At 39.8% G+C, this 21,420-nt stretch overlaps 2 protein-coding genes across 3 annotated transcripts; both read left to right on the top strand.

The window, feature by feature from the left end:
* Nucleotides 1–102: 102 nt before the first annotated feature.
* On the top strand, nt 103–11,741 carry ubap1 (ubiquitin associated protein 1). 2 transcript variants are annotated; one of them, XM_054751211.2, is made up of 7 exons: nt 103–223; nt 4,375–4,421; nt 4,571–4,695; nt 8,734–9,567; nt 9,653–9,811; nt 10,170–10,271; nt 10,363–11,741. In XM_054751211.2, the coding sequence occupies exons 2-7, from the start codon at nt 4,382–4,384 to the stop codon at nt 10,501–10,503; spliced, it is 1,401 nt and encodes a 466-aa protein (XP_054607186.2). In that variant the 5' UTR covers nt 103–223; nt 4,375–4,381; the 3' UTR covers nt 10,504–11,741. The 2 variants fall into 2 exon arrangements, with proteins under 2 accessions (XP_054607186.2, XP_015814865.3); XM_015959379.3 differs by lacking the exon at nt 103–223 and adding an exon at nt 1,312–1,586.
* Nucleotides 11,742–14,246: 2,505 nt separating this feature from the next.
* Nucleotides 14,247–20,875, top strand: dcaf12 (DDB1 and CUL4 associated factor 12). The gene is made up of 9 exons (XM_015959378.3): nt 14,247–14,886; nt 16,204–16,494; nt 17,439–17,717; nt 17,796–17,856; nt 17,975–18,168; nt 18,423–18,488; nt 18,579–18,741; nt 18,919–19,097; nt 19,189–20,875. The coding sequence occupies exons 1-9, from the start codon at nt 14,827–14,829 to the stop codon at nt 19,345–19,347; spliced, it is 1,452 nt and encodes a 483-aa protein (XP_015814864.1). The 5' UTR covers nt 14,247–14,826; the 3' UTR covers nt 19,348–20,875.
* The last annotated feature ends 545 nt before the right edge of the window (nt 20,876–21,420 follow it).

The raw sequence follows: 21,420 nt of genomic DNA, 5'->3' as shown, positions 1-21,420 counted from the left end.
GAGCTACTGGTTCGGTTCGGACAGCCGCACAGCTGATCCCTGCTTGTTTATGTTTGTTTATCTGCTCTCCAACAGTCTCAACTTCTCCAAACGTCAGCTAAACCCCCACCGAGCAACTTGCTTCAAATGGGGCAGATTTTCAGCCCCCCGCCGTCCCCTCCAGCGCAGCAGCGGCGTAAAAACGGAGCAGTTCGAGCCTGCGGTCGCAGAAAAAAACAGAACAGTAAGTGAGAGGTTTATACTCGCGAATTACAGTGGATTTAATCGATTTTTATTTTCCTCCCATCGATGCTTCCGGCTATCATTGCGCGTGTCTGCGGAACGTGGAGCGCGTTCACGGCTCTGAACGTGACGTGCGCGCACTCCACTCTGAAAACAACAATTTGTAAATATTAAGATTTTATTTGTATGTTAAAAAATATTAAACAACTCATCATAAACAACAGTACATTTTGATCCTACTAACTACTTGAATATAATAAAACATAAAATAAATGTTCAATTCTAAGACAAAATAGTACTGTATGAATATAATTATATGGCTTTTGTGGCAGTTTAATTAATTTAGGCATTGGTTTTGGTAATGAAATCCAGGATTCAAGCACTTTACTTTCATGGACAGTTTCAGCATTAATTGTATTATTTTATAATATCTTAATAAAATTGTAATTTCTCCTCATCATAATACGAACAAAGTGTATTTTTCTCATAAAAGATGCAATTTTTTGACAAGGATTTTGTAATTATTACCCGAATTTGTTTTAGAGGAAATGTCTAAATTTTAATGGGAATCAATGAATTTTGATTTTGGGCAATTAATCATTTAACCCATTCATTTTTTAGTTAATGTTGGAATATTATCTTCCTTGAATCTTATATTAAAAGTTTCTTATTATTATTTTTGTTCCTATAAATATTAACAATAGAATAGAATAGAATAGAATATGGAAAAGGCCCTTTATAGTCTCTTAATGGGGAATTTTTACTGCAGCACCAGCAAAGCAGATTCACAGTAGCAAATAGTCAAGCATAACGCATAAAAGGCTGTACAATGAATGGAAAAGTATGTATGTAAAAAAGACTTAACTGAATTTCCCACACTTGAAAATACGGTGTAAGAGTGTAGCACAATGTTTACAGAGAGTGAGAATATGAATGGAAACAAAACTGTGCAAATTAATGATTGCAAGTCAACAGAAACTTTCCAAATAAAAAAACAAGGAATTTTAATTATGACAAAAACAACAACAATAATAATAATTATAATAATAATAATTATTATTATTATTAGTAGTAGTAGTAGTAGTAGTAGTAGTAGTAGTAGTATTGTTGTTTTTGTTGTTGTTCTTGTTACACGTACTCATTTAAATCCAGTTTAAGTTTTGGTATCATGAATCATGATCATACGTCATGTAGGTGAGCGACGTCAAACAGGAACAGCCTGACAAACCAAGATGGCGACCTACGCCGAAGCAGGAAAGAGGTTTCACTTAAAATAAAACTGATTCTGAGACCAGTTTTTACTGTAGTACCAGCGTGATAAGGTATCGTTGGGATTTTGTGAAAACAAGACGGAGCAGATACCGGTGAGATGCACATTTGTTTGTGTGAGAGCTGTTTTTGTGAGGGGCGGTGGCATCAGAGTTAACGTTAGAGCGAGGCCACAGTAGAAGCTAGGCGTAGTAGCATAGATTCTTGCTTTCCTCGAAGAACATTATTTAATGTCCAATCATGATTGTCATTGGATTGCTTAGTTGGTCTTTATCTATTCTTAATGCCAACAAAGCCAAACCACGTTGACCACCTTAACTTCCTTATTTTGTTAGCTGTTAGCATGTAATGCGATGAGCTTTTGGCTAATGCTATCGCTAATTTAGCTGAATTTAAATAACTTGAAAGCTTTCCTTTAACGGAACCGACGCCGAATGGGTTTAAATTATCAACTCTCCCAAAGATCATGTTTTCTATTTTAATAACGGGAAACTGACATAATTCCGTGTGTACACACCATGGTACACACGCAGTTTAGTCACCATATACCCAAGTCTGGACTTGATGCTGTTGTGAACACATTCAGAATGAACATGACTCTTACTGTAAAAACACACACGCACACCCGTTAACTACCTGTACCGACAGCTTATGCTAGACAGGGTTAAAATGTTAACTACAATTAAGACTAACTAGAGTGGAAAAAGTTGGACTTTAAGCATGAGGACAGAAAGGAAATTCGATAGATCACAAGATGTCTCCTGTACTGGTCATGTGTGCTCCATGGTGGATCGATTTAAGGAGCAAGTGGTATGGTTGACCGTTCACACACACACACACACACACACACACACACACACACACACACACACACACACACACACACACACACACACACACACACACACACAGTTTTTCATGTTTATGTTTATTCATTTAGGAGACGCTTTTATCCAAAGCGACTTACAATTTCTAACCTATAGGGCATGTTGTGATCTGTGGGGGAAACCGGAGTACCCGGAGGAAACCCACGCAGGGTGAACATGAAAACGATCTTTTACACCTATTTCCTGCGTTAGCTTCTAAAAAAAACAGATTTTGAAATGCTAGGATTTGAAAATCATCAAATATCTATGCCACACTGAATTTGCATTCATGGCCTTGCCCATCTTGGCTTGTGCCTGCCCACGAGAAGGCTTTTTTTTAAACACACAACCAAAAAACATTCTGTTACCCAATCAGAAGCTAGCTGTGTGCATATCATTAATAATGATGAGCAGTCCTGCTGTTGTCAGCCCACCTCTGCACAAGCTAACTTCTGCATCTCAGAACAGGAGCATCATAGCTTTTTTTAATGACTCCTAAGGCATTTATTTACACTAGAGAACACTGCAAATGTATTGAGTAAATGAGTAATCGACTCCTTTAATGGAATAGAAATATTTTTGTGGATATCCACAAATCCTGCATTTCTCAGTTGTTTTTCCTCCTTGGACAAGTTACATAAATTTTTCCTTTCATGTGTATTAGGCTTTCAGTCACAAGTATCCACAAGTACAATTTATCTGAAATAAGTCTGTCTAGGATGATGTTATAATTTTAAAGGCACAGTCTGAGATGTTTTTCTAGAACAATTTTAAGCTAACCATTAGCCACCCCACCACACGGCAGAACTCCTCCAGGCTTGTGTTGTTTGTGGAGGTAAAACTTCAACATTTCAGAATAAACATGGTCAGTGGTAGAATTGTGTTGTATTTGCTCCAAATATCAGGAAATAAGACTTCAAATCCTGTCATCTGAATCTACTTTTTCCTCTGGCTAACCTTTTCATCCATACAAGGCATTCATTCCTACTAGAGACCACTGGAAAATTATTAAAAACATGACCTCTTGGCATTCCAGTGTACCTGCCCGAGGGACAACACAAAGAGCGTTCATGGGACCTGGAATTTTAAGGGGTTAAAATGTAGCGTGCTTGAATGGCTTTTTCTCAGAATGCAGACTGTTGTGTTGTTTTTAATAGTCATAAAAAAATTAGTTTTCCATGTTTAACAGTAAGTGGCCCATATTTTTCATAGTTATTCACACATTCACACGCTGGTGGGAATGAGCTACAATGTAGCCCCAGCTGCACTGACAGAGGCAAGGCCTGCCATACACAGGCACCACTGGTACCTCCGACCAGCACCACCTGACAAGGCGGGTTAAGTGTTTTGCCCAAGGACACGACAGCAGCATTCTCTGGTGGGAGCCAGGATCAAACCTGCAATCTTCCTATTGGACAACCCACTCTACCTCCTGAGCTACTGCTGTCCCTATTAAGAAATATTTGGAGGGAGCAGCTTTTATTTATTTTAGCAAAATCAGATTTTTTTTTTTTTCATTTCAAATATCTAAACAAATATTAATGACTAGTATTTTTTGTAAATTGGCTCTTACGATTGAAAGGATGCTAAGAGCTCTGAGGTAGCTTGCTTATTTTCTCTGACAAGTAAAGTGCATACAAACAGAACTGGGTACTTGGTGCCTTTTTAAATGTATTTATTAATTTTAAAAGGTTTTCTCCAGCAAATCAGCTGTGTAAAGTGAATCATTTCATCTAAAGAGAGAGATCAAAGTCCTGTGCTAAACAGAACAACTGAGCAATCTAGTCTGCTAAAAAGGTTTTCTCCTCGTCATTGCTTTGCCTATAACCGTCACTTGGGATCGTCATTTACATGTAATGCAAACCGGACCTTTAATTTAATTTGACAAACAAAATATTGTTGCTGCATTTTTTTCCTGGATAATCTTTATTTTTAGGATGTAGAGATCCAAGACTTGTTCATAACAGCTTTATTTCTTTTTTAGTGAAGGAAATCATGTCTCTCTTCTTTTTTGCAGAGAATAAATGGCTGCGAGGAAGTCTGGAACAGATGCATTCAACAATGGCAAGAGCTTTTTTTAAAAAAAAAAAAATATATATATATATACATTTTTTTTATTGTCAAAGTCATGTTTTGGGTTTAAAAGCAATAGCATGTCTGTATACGCTGGTGATTGTTCTAATTCAGATTCACTTTGCTTCTTCTGCACACAGGACCCATCAGCTACCTTGAAGACGTTCCCTTCAAGATAAATGATAAATTTCGCTGCCCGGCCAAAGTGGGGTTACCCGTTGGTTTCTGTGTGCCAGACTGTGGCGCTTTACTCACAGATGCACAGGTGAGATCGAAAACGATCTTTTATACCTATTTCCTGCATTAGCTTCTGATAAAAAAAATAGATTGTGAAATGCTAGGATTTGAAAATCATCAAATATGTGGCGCAGATAAACACACATTTCCACTGACGTGTTGTAGAACATGTCACACACTAATTCCATTTACAAATGTTGCGTTCCACTATTTAAAATTGTTACTGTTCTACAAAAAGTTGTGTAACGAGGCTCTTGTATTGTTGTGGATGATGAGTTTGATCTACAGGAGGATCTCTGTTGACATATTTTTTTAACTTTGTGGGCATGCGTGAGTGGTTGGGTGGCAAAAACAAACACAATGTGGCCCGCTATCAAAACGCGACGTACACTTTCATAAACACTTTAAAGTCTAAAAACAGAAGGTTTACAGAGAAGGTTAAAATCTGTATTGAAGACAAAATTAAAGTTATTAAAAGCCTGTATGAGCTCTGGGATGACCGTAAATGCTGGTCCGATTCGCCAGTGCTTTTTTCACAAATCTGCTGGGGAGACATTTATTCCTATTTAACAGAAAGCCCTGGACTCTTCGCTCATGAAAAATGAAACACTTTTAAATGTCTTGAGGCCTACGATTGTTTAGTTTAGAGGTAAGTTTGACCGATCTCTTCTGAAAACATAAATCTGTGGTCATGCTAAAAGTAGGAGTCACCCTCCCATGAGTGTAGCCACGGTGTTGTTTACATTACCTGTGGGTGATGGCCAGAGAAAATGAATAAATCTTCACTGCGACTACAAACCAGGGTAAATCTTCATTAATCAGTGTCCTTATTTATTTTATTATTATTATAATGATTGTGGGTTGAGACACTAAATCAGAATGAGAAAGCAATCCAACTCAGTGGATTTAAAAATACACAAAGATGAGTTTTTAAAAAAGTCTTCTCTGATTAACAGTCACAAAGACTTACCATGAGCAAAATGAGCCTCATAAACTGTCCCTTGCTGCAGGAATACAGACTTTCCTCAGAGAGTCTGAGTCGCCCGCAACCATCTCTTTTGTATTTTGCAGTCCCTTACAGAGGAAAGTCCAATAAAACATTTTTTCTAGCCTTCCGTGGGCCGAACAATCAACCTCACAGCAGGGATGATCCATCATTAAATCTTCTTCCTGCAAAACAGTTCAGTTATAGGCAAAGTACGCTGTTTCTTGCCATATGAAAGCATAAAAGTTGACATCACAAATGATCCTCCTATATGCAGACTAGGGATGCACCGATCAGGGTTTTTGCTGCCGATCACCGATACCGATATCAAAGAATGCTGATCACCGATACGATCACCGATACCGATAACGTGGATACGCCAGAAATTTTCTACATTATAATGAGTGCTACAAACTACAAAATCTGGGAATAAAGGAAATGTAACCTAATCTAAAATGGTCTGTATTAGGGTTGTCACGGTGTGAAAATTTAACCTCACGGTTATTGTGACCAAAATTACCACGGTTTTCGGTATTATCGCGGTATTTTTTTTTACGTGCTACATTTTCACACAATTAAATAAACCCTGTATGTCAGGAAATATTGTCCTCAGTTTGTGTCTAAATTTAGCCTAAAATGTGTTATTTTGTAATTATGTTGTTTATTTGTTTACATTTTTCCCCTTTAGTCTTTAAAATAACAATATTTGCCCGTAACTTCTTATTTTATGTCTGATGTCACCATTTTAAAAATATTAGATCAGATGATACTTAGTACTCAAGTAGCCTTCTAATCAGATACTTGTTTACCCTTACTTGAGTAATAAACCCTATAACAGGAAAATATTGTCCTCGGTTTGTGTTCCAGTGAGCTTTGCAGATGTGGGAAAATGTCATCAGGCAGTAATCATTGTTAAATTCATAATTATTCTCGGAGAGAGACCAACTCTTATCTGCCCCTGGGAGCCCCGTAATGCATGGCGTCATTTCAACATGGGGGTGTCCGTGACACGGTTTATATGCAGGTAGCGGCGCTGCGGCTGCTTTATATAGCGACTCGTTGCATTCTCCCTCAACCCAAATCCTCGGATCACGCATTTTAGCTAAAACGCTAACGTTGCCTTGCGTTGACTGTAGAGTTGTGGGTGATGGTCACGCAGATGTGTCATGAGATTTGAAGCATTGCTGCCTTTCACAGACACTTTTTCTGCACATGCTGCAAACAGGATAGCCGTCTTCTATAAACTCCCTCGGCATTCTTCAAATATCTAAAATATGCCCGTACTTCCCACTTTGTCTTCTTTGAGGGATAAAAAATGTCCTGAGCGCTGCCGTCTCCTCCTTTGGCCATTATTTCAGCTTTAGCTTCAAGAAAGTTTTGGTTGTAAACAAAAAAGTGCGCATGTGCCGCCAGCAACTTCAGCAGATGATACGGTGGCTGGTAAGGGTCACCGCGCCTACACCGCAGCCACGGTAAATTCACCAAGATAATATAGTTTTTTTTTAAAAAACAAGACGGTTATTGTTATTGTCAACTTTTTTTTTACCGGGATTTACCGCTACACTGGTTACTGTGACAATCCTACCTGATCGGTCTGCTTTGATCTATTTTGAAAACTCCGATCAAAACCGATAGGGGTGCTATCCATCGGTGCATCCCTAATGCAGACTAGGGTTGTCACGGTAACTGGTGTAGTGGTAAACCCCGGTAAAAAAGTTGACAATAATAATAACTGTCTTGTTTTTAAAAAAACTATATTATCTCGGTGGTTACCGTGGCTGCGGTGTAGGCGCGGTGACCCTTACCAGCCACCGTATCATCTGCTGAAGTTGCCGGCGGCACATGCGCGCTTTGTTGTTTACAACCAAAACTTTCTTGAAGCTAAAGCTGAAATAATGGCCAAAGGAGGAGACGGCGGCACTCAGGACATTTTTTTATCCCTCAAAGAAGATAAAGTGGAAGTACGGGCATCTTTTGGCTATTTGAAGAATGCCGAGGGACAGCTGATAGAAGACGGCTATCCTGTTTGCAGCACGTGCAGAAAAAGTGTCTGTGAAAGGCAGCAACGCTTCAAATCTCATGACACATCTGCGTGACCATCACCCACGGCTCTACAGTCAACGCAAGGCAAGCTAACGTTAGCGTTTTAGCTAAAATGTGTGATCCGAGGATTTGGGTTGAGGGAGAATGCAACGAGTCGCTATATAAAGCAGCCGCAGCGCCGCTACCTGCATATAAACCGTGTCACGGACACCCCCATGTTGAAATGACGCCATGCATTACGGGGCTCCCAGGGGCAGATAAGAGTTGGTCTCTCTCCGAGAATAATTATGAATTTAACAATGATTACTGCCTGATGACATTTTCCCACATCTGCAAAGCTCACTGGAACACAAACTGAGGACAATATTTTCCTGATATAGGGTTTATTACTCAAGTAAGGGTAAAAAAGTATCTGATTAGAAGGCTGCTTGAGTACTGAGTACCATCTGGTCTAATATTTTTAAATGATGACATCAAACAGACATAAAATAAGAAGTTATGGGCAAATATTGGCATTTTGAAGACTAAAGGGAAAAATGTAAACAAATAAACAACATAATTACAAAATAACACATTTTAGGCAAAATTTAGACACAAACTGAGGACAATATTTCCTGATATACAGGGTTTATTTAATTGTGTGAAAATGTAGCACGTTTAAAAAAAATACTGCGATAATACCGAAAACCGTGGTAATTTTGGTCACAATAACCATGAGGTTAAATTTTCACACCGTGACAACCCTAATGCAGACTCAATCCCCATAATCATGTTTTTGTCAGAAGATGAAACAATTACTGGTCCGACAGGTTGTTGTGTTTTTCAAGTCAACTAGTGCAAATGTTAATGTTAAAATTCTCGTTAATCAAAATAGTTCTTAAAATGAGTTTGTTTCAGTTTACTTTATGCAATTATAACTGAGGTGAGTTTTGATCTGCTAACCTCCTTCCTTTAGACGTTTTGAGTGATCATTGTTGTTAAGTATAATAATTCTCTCTGTTCCGTCTTTGCCCTCCCTCCCTGTTCCACACTAACCAGTATGACTTTACTCTGGAGAGACGTAGCGTTCGCTGGGGGGTTGAGCTTGCAGAGGCCAGACCAGCAATGGCCAGAGGTGAAGAGGCAGCCTCCAAACAGAAAGCAAAGAGCATGGAGTCTGCGGCCCAAGCCCAGGACATTGATGGCGGTGGTGGGCTAAACCCTCGGTCTGTTGCAGACGAGCAGGACGTTCTGCCACCAGCATTAAACGCTATCCTAGCAGGGCTGAGCCACAATGCCATCCTAACTCCACTGCCTGCCCCTAGCCTTGGCCCCAGAAAAGCCCAGCTCAACAGTCCGCACCCACATAACCTCAACTTAGCTGACTTTGAGCGAGAAGAGGACCCTTTTGACAAGCTAGAACTTAAAACTTTGGATGACAAGGAAGAACTAAAAAACATCCTACAGAGCCAGCCTCAACCTCAGCCACCGACCTCTGTACCCCCCCCAGAGGTGTCTCAGCAGAAGTCCGTGTCACGTGGGAACAGCCCATCTCCAACCAACACCACCAGCGTCTCAACCAAACCAGGCTTTTCGCACAAACCCAACGGCTTGGTTACGTTGCTGGATATAGACAAAGTCTCGTATACAAACCCAACTCCTGGTAGAGTTGGGTTTGACACAGACGATCGGCCTTGTAATATTCGCTCACTGACTTTTCCCAAGCTCTCTGATTCTGGCGACCCAGAGCCGGTTAAGTACTGTCCTGTCCCGGCATCCATTCATGCACCCAGACAGAACTTGCCAGAAGGCAGCCTGCCAACCCTACCAAAAACGCAAGTTATTGTCGCTTCTGATTCCCCCAGCCACAACAAGAGCAGCGCAGCAAAGCTGGTAAGAAAACACGCTACATTGTAGAGTGTGGAGGATTAACAGAAACGGTACATAACATTAACATACTCTCACCACCTTTCATCAGAACAACCCTGGCTCAGGATCCTCTGGTCTGCCGTGTGGTGGAGCTCTTCTCAGTATGACACCCAGTGAGCGTCAGTGTGTGGAAACCCTTGTGGGCATGGGCTACTCATACGAGGAAGTTCTACGGGCGATGCAGAGACAAGGGCAGAATGTGGAGCAGGTTGGACTCCAGATCACCACAAAGCACAGAAATCTTCATTACTAATATGCCTAAATATCACCTTAGACTCAAATAAAGGTCTTAAATCACATAGTTTGTTTTCTGAAATGTTGTGAGAGTTGATCAGATTCCTTAAAAACAAAAACAACCATGAATGGATGAAGTAAATAAAGATGTCTGGTCTTAAAATTGTATAAACCCTACTACTTTGCATATGATGGATTTGCCAAGTAATCCGTGACATACAGAGTTGGGCAACTCCACACAACATGGCATCATTTGTACTCAAAACAATCTAATCTCTTCAAGAGAAGCTGTTTCTACCAGTGTGTTAACATGTACTTGCTGTATGTCCAAGGTACTGGACTATCTGTTTGTTCATGGTCGACTGTGTGAGCGGGGCTTTGATGCAAGTGCAGTGGAAGAATGTTTAGACATGTACCAGTGCTCAGAGGAAAAGGTCTGTACATCATTGAATGTAATAAAGAAGAAGCTTGATGGAATTCATTTATTAATTTTTGCCACATTTAGATTTGTCTTTTCGTCACCAGGCCTTGCAGCATCTTGAGCTCGTGTCGAGGTTTGGCGAAATGGGATTTGAGCGTGATGCCATCAAGGAGGTGCTGCTAGTCCACAACAATGATCAGGAAAAGGCTCTGGAGGATCTGATGGCCCGTGCTGCTGCTAGCTGATCCCAGCCTGCCAGACTGCTAACCAAACCTCTACCACCCTGCAGCCCCCTTTTCCCCTCTTATCTCAATGCCCTACCCTTTGGCTGTGGAAAGGACAGCTGGGAGACATTCTCTTTGTGCTGAAATATACTTTGTCTCAGCACTCTTGAAAGTGTATGTGCCTAGATTGGATTGGGTTAAACTATAACAATAATTGATGGGTTTCGGGGACTGCCGATGACGAGTAGGAGGAACGGCCAAGATGGGGAGGAGGGACTGGAAGATGTGGGCCGTGGCGTTCTGATGCCATTGTATTTTGCTTCCTCTTGGAAGTGTGTTATCTGAATGCAGGTGAAACTGCAGGGGGGGGGGGGGGTCGGGGGGTGGCGGTAAGATGGGTGTGTTTCATTGAAAGACTTGCATTGACTTTTAAAAACTCCCAAACGAAGCTGCCATCTTCAGCTTTTGGTTGCAGATCTATTAATGGTGGTGGTAAATGAAGACAAGAGGAACTCTCTGAAGTGACTTACAGTAATGGTGGAAATCAAAAGGCGCAGCCACCCCACACAGCTGACTGAAGAAGTGCCCTCTGAGCTGTTGTGCCCAGGACCTATTTCTGTTCCACGCCATGCTTTCTTCTATTAACGTCTTATTTTCTGTTAACTTTGGACACTTTGTTGTGTCGATTTAAAGGTTTCATTTCTTTGCTTTCTGTTTTAGGAATTGCAGAATCGATCATTAGTCATGATAACTCAGAATAAAGAGAGTACCTATGCCCTGTCGTACTCTTGAGCCTGCACTGGAGTTGCCTGCTACAGTTGGGAGAGACGGGAAGAGTTCCTTTAGGGAGAATTTAAAAAGTATTCCATGACCCACTGTCACTGATCTGTCAGGCACAAATGTTTCATAATCCACATTTTTATTTAAAACAGTACACTGACACTTTGATTTAAGAATTAAGAGTGATTTATTAATATAAGATGTGTTCACTTACAAATGTGAGGCTGTAACATGTTTGCGGACTGGAAAATTTAAGAGGTGAAAACAAAAGATAAATGTACATGATTATTCAGCCTTGTCGCTGTGCAATAGACATTTCTAGTTGTATAACTGTCGACTGGCACTTTGAGCCTCAAAAAATGTTGGAAGGAAAAGAATTGTCTTCCAGTCTTGTTTTGGAATTTGGTTGGAAAATGTTTTTTTGTTTTTATCATTATTGGATTCCCTACTGCAAAATCTAATCAAACCAAGATAACAGATTTGCCATTTTGTCCTGTTTGTGTGTTTTGATTCGACTCTTGGTGGACATCTCATTTTTCTAAATAGAAATTTAAAGATACATGAAACACTTCCACTTTATTTGGAACACTTTTAAAGGAGGGATCCGTTGGCTGAAAGGGGATCTTCGGAGTGCTGTCTGTTAAATGCATGTCCTCTCAGGTGCAGCAGGTGGAAACTTCTATAAAAGGGCATGTTAACAGATTAAGCTGCCTGTTCAAATCGGCCCCATCTTAAACAGGAATGTAAGGTGGTAATTGAAGCCAAAAGGAAAGGGGCTCCCCCTTGTGGCTGGTTTCATAAAAGTGTGAAGCCCCGCCACCTCCAAGGAAACAAGGACATTTTCCTGATAGATTCATTTAAAAAAAACTCAGATAAGTTTCTCCAAACTTTAAAACCTGTTTATTTATATAGTTATCTTTCTGCGGTATGTTTAGATGCTCGTTTTTATCTTATGTGTTGTCAGAATTTATTTGACGCATAAAAAAACACCTTGGCTTTTGTGTACATACTCTGGCTCCAAATTTGCAAAATGGCAGCACTTCTAAACGGTATTTTAGCTTCACATTTTTACACCACCGGTACACTGATGTTGCTGTTTTTAGTTGATGTTCAAATGCAAGAACTATCTCCGCTCCACCATTTGAGAGCAACCAGAGGTTTTCAAGTTTCTTTAAAATTTCAGTTTTAATCTGAATTACAAAAATTAGACATTTACACTAAATTAACTTCCAAAAATACACATGCATGCATGCAACATCCCCAAGTGCAGGTGACTAAACAAGCCTTGATGAAGATGTCAGACTTGAGTCAAGTTCCTTCTGCACTTTAAAGTCTGACATGATGTGATTTTGTTGAAACTGCCTTTATTTCTCTGTTGCAATATAAAAAGTAAACTTGCCTAACAAAAACACATAAGTGGTATTATGGTCTACAAAGTAACTCGGATTCAGTTTTCACCAAATGTTGATGGTTTTGACAGATGTCTGTATCCAGTTTAGTCCTATTCTAATAAAATGCGCTTTTAGTCAATTCTAGGTCAGAACAAAATTATTCCAATCCAATTCAAAAGATTTGACTAAAATGGTCAATGGTGGGCATTCAGTGTTCTTTCCTGGTTTTTGTTTTATATAATGTTCAGTTTCTTCATAAATTATTTTGTGCTAATCTTTTTAGGTGAGCTGCTCTTTTCCCTTCTTAAGACCATTTTAATTTTACAACAAATGCATTGGATAAGAACTGCAGATAAGTACAAATTCCTCTTAACTTCCCTTCATGCAGATGTGTTAATTTTCTTTCTATTCAGGTGACAAAACAGATTGTCCATTTAGGTTTTGTCCTTCACACCTAGAAACATCCTACTGCAAGGCCTAGTCAGCAGAAAAGATAAAAAAAAAGAAAAACAGGCTGAGGCCATTTACAGCCTGATTGTGGTCTGGTCTTTCAGAAAAATGTCAAGTCATGTAATGCAACTTCAAACAAGTCTCACTAAAATCCTACATGGTGCTCACCAATTGCATAATTTCAGATTTAAGAGTTATATTTTAGTTCTCATACAATAGAATCCAGTGATCCAGTAGTTATGTGATATTTTGTGGCAATTGTTTTATATACTTCTTATAGCCAGTTGGGGTCCATAATATGGACGTTATTTAGAAACATCCAGTTTTGTAGAGAAATATTTTTCAAGTTCTGAAGTGATTTAAAGTAGTAAAGAAGTGATTCAAAATAAATAGCTTTAGAATTATAGAGAGTTGCAAAACACAGAGGAGGTGCTGTCATGGTTTGGGGCTACATGAATATTGTAAAGTTGCAAAAGAAATTTTTTAACCGCAAACTCGTCGTCAGATGTGTTGCCCTGCCCCGTGTCGAATCCACATATTGGCCTTGTTCGAGTTGAGCCAGGTCTGCGCAGATTAGATCACCGATGTTCGCCGCAACACCCGGTTAGATTTGAGTCCGACTTGATGCCGATTTGCTCTGACGTCATGCATACGTAGGCAACGATATCCTCGTGAGATCAAGGCGGCCGAGAGAAGGGTCTTTTTCAAGTTGAGCAGCGCCTCGCCTAGAAAGCACACGAGAGCAAACGCACGCAGCTGGGGGAGTGGCTGAAAGTCGGCGTTTATGCAATTCATTCATTAATGTGTTATTTGTGTTAATGTGTTATTTTCTCGCGTTTCCTACGAGCACACTAAAACTACAGCTGATAACCTTTACTTATTATTATAGTCATATCTTCATATACAATATATTATATCCACAAGCATGTGAGGATGTGTTTCGGTTGCTAAGAGGCACCAAAATTCAAACTACAAATTAAACAAGTATGAACTCTAACACGATATCTTAATCGACCAAATCTCGCGAGAATTCACCTTGCAACGCAAAAAGATGAAAAACGCAAGGTTATCTTAACTTTACCGTATTTTCTTTTTAATTTGAAATAACAAATGATATTAGCACTGGAATGGGCAATTCACAATTTTTGCAATAACGAAAGCACATTCTGGTGAAATAGCTCTTAATGCTGAAGAAGTTAAATTACCCCAACCCTTTAACTGTCCTAATTATTCATATAAAAGATATATACGGTTTACTAAAGTGTACACCCGCACAAATGAGTGTTTATGTTGTAGAATAGTTAAATCTGAGATGGTGCTGAAAAAAAAACACAATTGATGTGAACGAGCACGCATGACGTCCTCGTTCACGTACGACCTTGTTTTTGTTGATGCTAATTTGCGTGCGGCTGCGCACTGCCGGGTGCATTTGCCGTTATCGTTAGCCGCGATTTAGCTTAAGAAAAAAAGAGTGTTTACGTCCTTTAGTGAATTTGTCGGAATTTATTTTTTACAACCCAACTTTTGTATAATTTATCTGGGAATATAGCAAGCTAACTTCACTGCCTTCAGCTGACCAACCTTATCCGAATGTGATCGCCCTTCCTTGTCGGACACTGCCATCGAGGGCCAAGGAACAAACTACCAAATCGCCATTATATGATCCAGTGTCCAGCGTTACTTTTACCCTCCATGTGGGTGAGGGAGCTGTGTGTGTCAGATTATGGCGAGAAAAACAGTTAGCAGGAAAAGGAAGGCAGGAGAGCCAAAGGACCAACAACAGGTAGGCGGAAACCGGTTGTATTAGCATTCCAACTAACACGGTGCTAGCCCGAGTTAGCACCTACAGGCTATCATAATATCTGATTTATATGTAAATAATTGTCCGGTGTTTTAAAACGACCAAACGATGGTCCAAACGCCAGCTAATTCAGCTAATAAACGAATGGCTACATTTGAAAGCAATAACCATTTAATGTTAGCATGACGTTAGCCAACGGCAACGCGTTATCTAACGACAGCTAAGAGCTACCCGCTGGGTGCGCTATGTCATTATTCATTGTAACTATATTTTAATAACATCGTTGCATGCGGGTGAATGAAACTAGCAGCCATTTGCCTGACTGGAGGCAACGTTATCACCGTTTCAATGAGAACGACGTCAAACAAATGTCTAACCTGCAGAGTTAGCCAAAATATATCACCCTGGTTTGCCAGTTACATTTAGGCCTGATCAAAATTACAATCTGAATATTTTACAGCAATGCCCCTATCTATCTGTCTGTCTGTCTGGGGGAAGGTCTGTGGTGAGGGATCACACTTTTTCACATGTTTTAGGTATGTCCCTACTCGAACTCGTCCAATTCAAATGATTCAACTCTGTTTTCGTATGAATGCCACCTTGATGCGCCAAACTGATTTTCAGGCTAATTGTTGCCTAAAAGAAATCTTAAAAATTCAGGAAATTATAAAATCATAACCTTTCAACACTCAGATCTGTTCAAATGTTCTTCACGAGCCTGAAACAGTTAAGGGGAAAATAGATTCCTTTTAAATTTGTTTTATTTTACTGTAAATCAAAATTAAATGATTTTTATAGTTTGTGAGTTTATTGGTTAAAACAAAAATGTCCTCCCATATTTAATATTTGTGTACTTGCTATAAAGAAGAAAAAACGGTTTAGCATATTGTATCAAACTATAGAATGAAAATTTGAATAATGCACCTGATTATTGTAAAAGTGAGCTGTTCTACCAACTGTTTTTGTTATTGTATTTTTAGGGATGTGGAAATTAAATTTTTTTTATATTATAACCTAAAGCAAGTCCTGTGTATTATCTTATTTCATGATTTAAAAATATACTTAATAAGCATTAACCTTGGCAGTGTGCATGTGTGTGCTTTTATTGCACCTCTTATAATCTGGAAAAACTCTTTAGTCTGTGTCAGTGAGCAATGTTTTCTTGGTTCTGTTGGGCTAAGGTACAGAGTAGCACAGACTGAAACAGCAACACTGATAAAGCACATATGCTGTTTTACATTCTTCAGCAATCTGTTTCTCTTTAAATACTTGAACCGTTTTCCTGTCCTATTTCCACAGCTGGGCTGGAGTCAGGCACCACACAAGCGGAGCCGTGTTTCTTGTTCATCTCGGCACGCCCAGCAGTGGTTGTGCAGTCAGAGCTCTGTCGTGTGTGCCCTCCGCGGGCGTGAGTTCAGACCTCAGCAGCAGCATGAGTTGCGGTTCCAACGGAGCCTGCGTGGCTTTGCAGCAGGCAGGCTACCTGGGATCCTCAAAGAGAAGGAATTTTCACTGGGAAGACTCAACAAGGTGTTTGCGTCGCAGTGGCTCAGCCACCGGCAGGTGGTATGTGGGACTAAGTGTAACACGGTGAGATGCCTTTAAACTGTCACTGAGACCTTTTCATACATTTGTAACATCTGATGTAATCATCTGCTAAATGAGTAAGTCTGTCTGGATTTGAATAATTTTCTGAAAGTGCTAGACCCAGTTATTAGAATATTTCAACCGGCTTATGAAAAGTTATCACCTTAAATACATTTGAAAGCTTATATTATTCAGTATATGGCATTTTTGATTGATTCTGATTAACCACGTTTTGCAAAGTATTAGATTAAGCATTTTAAGACTATGATTCAAGATGTTTTAAGATATTTTTCTGACAAAAAAATAGAAGACATAAAGAATTCTTTCCCTCAAGTTTTGTATTAAGTCATTTATTATTTAAAAAGAAGCTTAAAATCAATTTGATGCCCTTGTTTTATGGTGGAGCTTATTTCCTTTGATGCAAGTTCAAAATAACAATTGTGTAATACTTTTTAACGACTGCTCATTGTTTATTTTAGCACTCTTGTCATTATTTTGTTTATTGGAATAGAATAGACTTTATTAATCCCACATTGGGGAACTTCACTTGTTACAGCAGCACATACACTTAGAGAAAAGGAAAAAGAAAAATCATAAGATCACAGGTAAACACACGAATGCCGTAAGCTATTATTTTAACCTTCAACCACTAAAAACAACGAGTAAAAGGAAACTTGTGTCTCCAGAATTATGCAGCATAAGGGACACAGACATACTAATAAACACTAATTTACACATACTGAATTTTGCATTGATGTTATTGTGTAACAGGATAATGCCAGTACCAGTTAAACTGAGGAGTTATATAATCTATGATTATACGGTGATTATATGATTCACTGTCTTGTGCACAAGTTCAGTGCTGATTTATTAATTTTGATGTCATTATTTTTCCCCTGACTTGTTTTTGGGCTGATGAGTTTCACATTCTCTTTTTTTTCCCTCAGCTTTTTGTAGTTGATGTCCTGACAGGACACATAACTCGCATCCCAATGCTGACGGACAGAGTGTGTAGCAATGGAGGCTCTGGGGTTGTTGGTGCAACTCTGGCTTTAGGGCATTATCACCCGACAGGAAGCTCTCGTACTCGTCACGACCAGCAGGGATGTGGAATCCATGCAATTGAACTCAATCCCTCAAAAACGATGCTTGCCACAGGAGGAGATAACCCCAACAGCCTGGCCATCTACCAGCTGCCCACCCTCGATCCTGTTTGTGTTGGAGATGTAAGTTTTTATTTCTAACCTTAAATAAAATAATTCCTCTGGAGGTTTACTGAACAATCTGTTTCATTTTTCTTTTAGGACGGTCATAATGACTGGATTTTCTCTATAGCATGGATCAGTGACAACATGGCCGTTTCTGGTGGGTTACATGAGATGTGCACATCTTATACATAAATACAATTTAGTCATGTTTTAACCTCCATCGATGTAAATGTGGGTTGTATTGATAACCTATTCATGTGTGTTTTAAACGTAAGGGTCCAGAGATGGTTCTATGGGCCTGTGGGAGATTACAGAGGAAGTGTTGAGTCAGGCTGAGAGGAGTCAGAGTGAAGAGACGGTGCCATCCTACGCTCATATCTCCCACCGGGCCCTCAAGGACATCCCCAAGGAGTACACCAACCCGTACAACTGTAAAGTCCGTGCTCTGGCCTTCAATAACAGCCATAAAGTAAGGCTCCAGTTTCAATTGCCCTTTTGTTGAATCATCTGAAGCTGATAAAACTGAGATTTTAGTTGCAGAAACAGAATGATTTTCTGCATTATCATGTTTCAAAGGCATGTTTTTCTCTTTTCTCCACAAACCCTTAGTTTCATGTTCTTATGTCACTGTGCCGATGACCTAAACCGTAAAATAGTCAGTGAGGGATTTGTTTGTCCCCTTTTCCCACAATCTCAACTTCCTGTGTTGCTTTTCCCTTTTAGGAACTGGGTGCTGTGTCCCTGGATGGTTATTTTCACCTCTGGAAAGCAGAACACAGCTTGTACAAGGTATAGGACAGACATATGTCTGTGTTCTCCTCTGCCCAGTAAGAAGGATTAAAACCTCTGACTAATATCACACCCTGTGTTTATCTCTAGTTGCTGTCCACCAAGCTGCCTTACTGCAAAGAGAACGTTTGTCTGGCGTATGGACAGGAGTGGTCGGTGTACGCCGTGGGCTCCCAGGCCCACGTTTCCTTTCTGGATCCACGGCAACCACCAAACACCATCAAGTCTGTTAATTCCAGAGAAAGAGGAAGTGGTAAGTGAGCTTTGAAGTTTCTATGTAAAATAGAGTTAAGAGTGGTGGTTTCACCAGGAAAGAGTAGAGGCCATGTGTCTGATTTCCAAATAGATTTTAAGTTTGGCAGCACAAGGGACAAACCCAAACGTGTTTAGTTTTATCTTTGTTCCAACACTCTGACTTCTCTTTGTGCAGGGATCCGCTCGGTGAGCTTCTATGAGCACATAGTGACAGTGGGAACGGGTCATGGTTCTCTTCTCTTCTATGATATCCGGGCTCAAAGATTCCTGGAAGATCCTTTTAATCCAGCTGGTGTGTATCGGAAATGCCCTGGAGATAGCTTCCTTAAGCTTGCTACAGGGAAAGGCTGGCTGGTAAATTTAATTATTTATTGTTCAAATTTTAACAGAAGTGGAGAATTAAAGAATAACAGAATAAGCTCCCACCCCCCTTTCCTGTTTTCAGAATCACGATGAGACGTGGAGGAGTTACTTTTCAGACATTCATTCCTTCCCCAACGCGGTGTACACCCACTGCTATGACGAGTCTGGTACCAAGCTGTTCGTAGCCGGCGGCCCGCTCTGCTCCGGCCTGCACGGCAACTACGCCGGACTGTGGAGCTAGCCTCTTCCTTCATCAGTTTTCACACCTTCATTCAGTTACTCACTGATTCACCAGTCCCTCCATCCTTCTCCCATATCAGCTTCACTCACAACTGGTTTTTGACATCAACCTAATCAACTTTTCCTCTCGTGGACTCAGGAGCATGATTTCTCCCAACTTGCAGTTTTGTTTGGGATATTTCTGATCTTTTTTTACGCTCTTCCTTTTCATCAAATTATACCCTTTACATCTTTTCTCTCCAACTTCTTGATTAATTTAAACATATATAAATATGTAAATGTATAATGATCATTTAAAAAGCTGCAAAGTCTGCCACTGAGAAACTTTGGATCAATTAGGATTAAGAATAAATGTCTACATGTTCACATAATTTATTTGTTTTCCATTCATCCAATCTGCAGGGATTAGGCTGCATTCTTTGAGTTGCTTGTTTCTTGTACACAAACATTGTGTTAACTGCTGCTCCCTTTGTGATAAATGAGTGTTTTTAGGGTGAGTGGCTGTGAAATTCACTAAAATTTTAAAAATTTCTCACAAAAACCTGGAAAAGTGGTGGAGAGTGGAAGGAAGACTGTTGAGGAATGTTTGACCTTGGATTGAGGATATTTACCAGCTGGACAAGGAAGAGGTTTCAGAGTTATCCTGTTTTCAGCCTACCCTCAGAGTGGTGCAAAGAAAACATTGGGATTGATAAATGCAGCGCTGATGCTCTCCCTTGACTTCATGATGATGGTATTTTTACTGTAATCTGACCCCTGCTGAAGTTCTGTTAAGCTTTATTTGTATTTATTTTCCCTGCCCTGTAAGCTTTAATTGGCCAGGAGTGTTCATCTGCTTTGTGTGTTTGCTAGTATTCTGTTGTTACTAGTGAGTTTATTCTTTGATTTTAAGGTTGCAGGTTATGTATCCCCTACAATGATGTGATCACTGAACTGAAGTGAGAGCCATCCAACAAAACAGTCTAGTAGCTCACTCTGATCTAAGAGATGTAATTTCATGAAAATGATGGAGATAAATGCTGAAGATACAAACACTTCCTGTTTCATCTAGACACGCTTGTGCCCTTGTTTTGATTCTTTTTTTAAATAAGGAGTGAGTGATTGTGCTTTTTTTGTTCGACAGCAGCAGGGTTGGCTTAAGCTAGCTTTGCCTTCTTTGTCTTTCCGTGAAAGACTACCACAGTTGATCATTGTTTTCCTTTTCTACATGGAACTTTTCTCCAGTTTTAATGATTATTTGACAAAAATATCAATTCTGACCACATATAAAAAAAAACGCTTTAGTGGATTTTCTAAATAAATGTGTATGTCTGTAATATGCATAAGGACAATTTCATACATTTTTATGTATGCGTATGAGAAAGTGTTTGGATTGATCGGTCTACTTGGTGATACTTTTCTTTTTATACACACCCCTGAATGTTTATACCAATGACTGCAACAGAACATTGTAAGATACCACCTGGGGAAATGTATAATTCTTTGAAAAAGGAGTAAATAACACAAAAATAAAATGTATATTGATGTAAGAGAAGTGTGTTTGTAGCATTAGTTTAAATGTATATTGCTTCACTCACTAATGAACACAAAACTATTTGTTTCTAATCCATAGAATTGTTTTATATTCCTTCTACCAGCTCGGATAAAAATTCCCATCCCACCCTCCGCGGGTGGTCTCATCCTCCCAAGCTCGGGTCCTCTACCAGAAGCCTGGCAGCTTGAGGGTTCTGCGCAGCATCTTAGCTGTTCCTAGAACTGCACTTTGTTGGACTGAGATGTCTGATGTTTTTCCTGGGATCTGCTTTAGCCACTTCCAGTTTGGGGGTTACTGCCCCAATGACCACGAGTACCACCAATGTCTTCACTCTCCAGGTTTTCTCAAATTATTCTTTGAGGCCTTGGTACTTCTCTAGTTTCTCAGTTTCCTTTTTCCTGATATTGCCATGACTTGGTATTGCCACATCAACCACAACAGCTGTCTTCTGTTGTTTGTGCACCACCACAATGTCCGATTGGTTCACCATTTTGTCTATCTGGATCTGGAAGTCCCACAGGATCTTGGCTTGCACGTTTT

Source organism: Nothobranchius furzeri, chromosome 3 (assembly GCF_043380555.1).
Source record: "Nothobranchius furzeri strain GRZ-AD chromosome 3, NfurGRZ-RIMD1, whole genome shotgun sequence".
Taxonomy (NCBI): domain Eukaryota; kingdom Metazoa; phylum Chordata; class Actinopteri; order Cyprinodontiformes; family Nothobranchiidae; genus Nothobranchius; species Nothobranchius furzeri.
This window is presented reverse-complemented; position numbering and strand designations above follow the sequence as displayed.

Coding starts and splice junctions, on each gene's coding strand:
- dcaf12 (XM_015959378.3), top strand. CDS start 14,827: ATGGCGAGAAAAACAGTTAGCAGGAAAAGGAAGGCAGGAGAGCCAAAG. Junction 17,857..17,974: donor TGACAACATGGCCGTTTCTG/GTGGGTTACATG, acceptor TTTAAACGTAAG/GGTCCAGAGATGGTTCTATG. Junction 19,098..19,188: donor CTACAGGGAAAGGCTGGCTG/GTAAATTTAATT, acceptor TCCTGTTTTCAG/AATCACGATGAGACGTGGAG.
- ubap1 (XM_054751211.2), top strand. CDS start 4,382: ATGGCTGCGAGGAAGTCTGGAACAGATGCATTCAACAATG. Junction 9,812..10,169: donor AAGGGCAGAATGTGGAGCAG/GTTGGACTCCAG, acceptor TGTATGTCCAAG/GTACTGGACTATCTGTTTGT. Junction 10,272..10,362: donor ACCAGTGCTCAGAGGAAAAG/GTCTGTACATCA, acceptor TTTCGTCACCAG/GCCTTGCAGCATCTTGAGCT.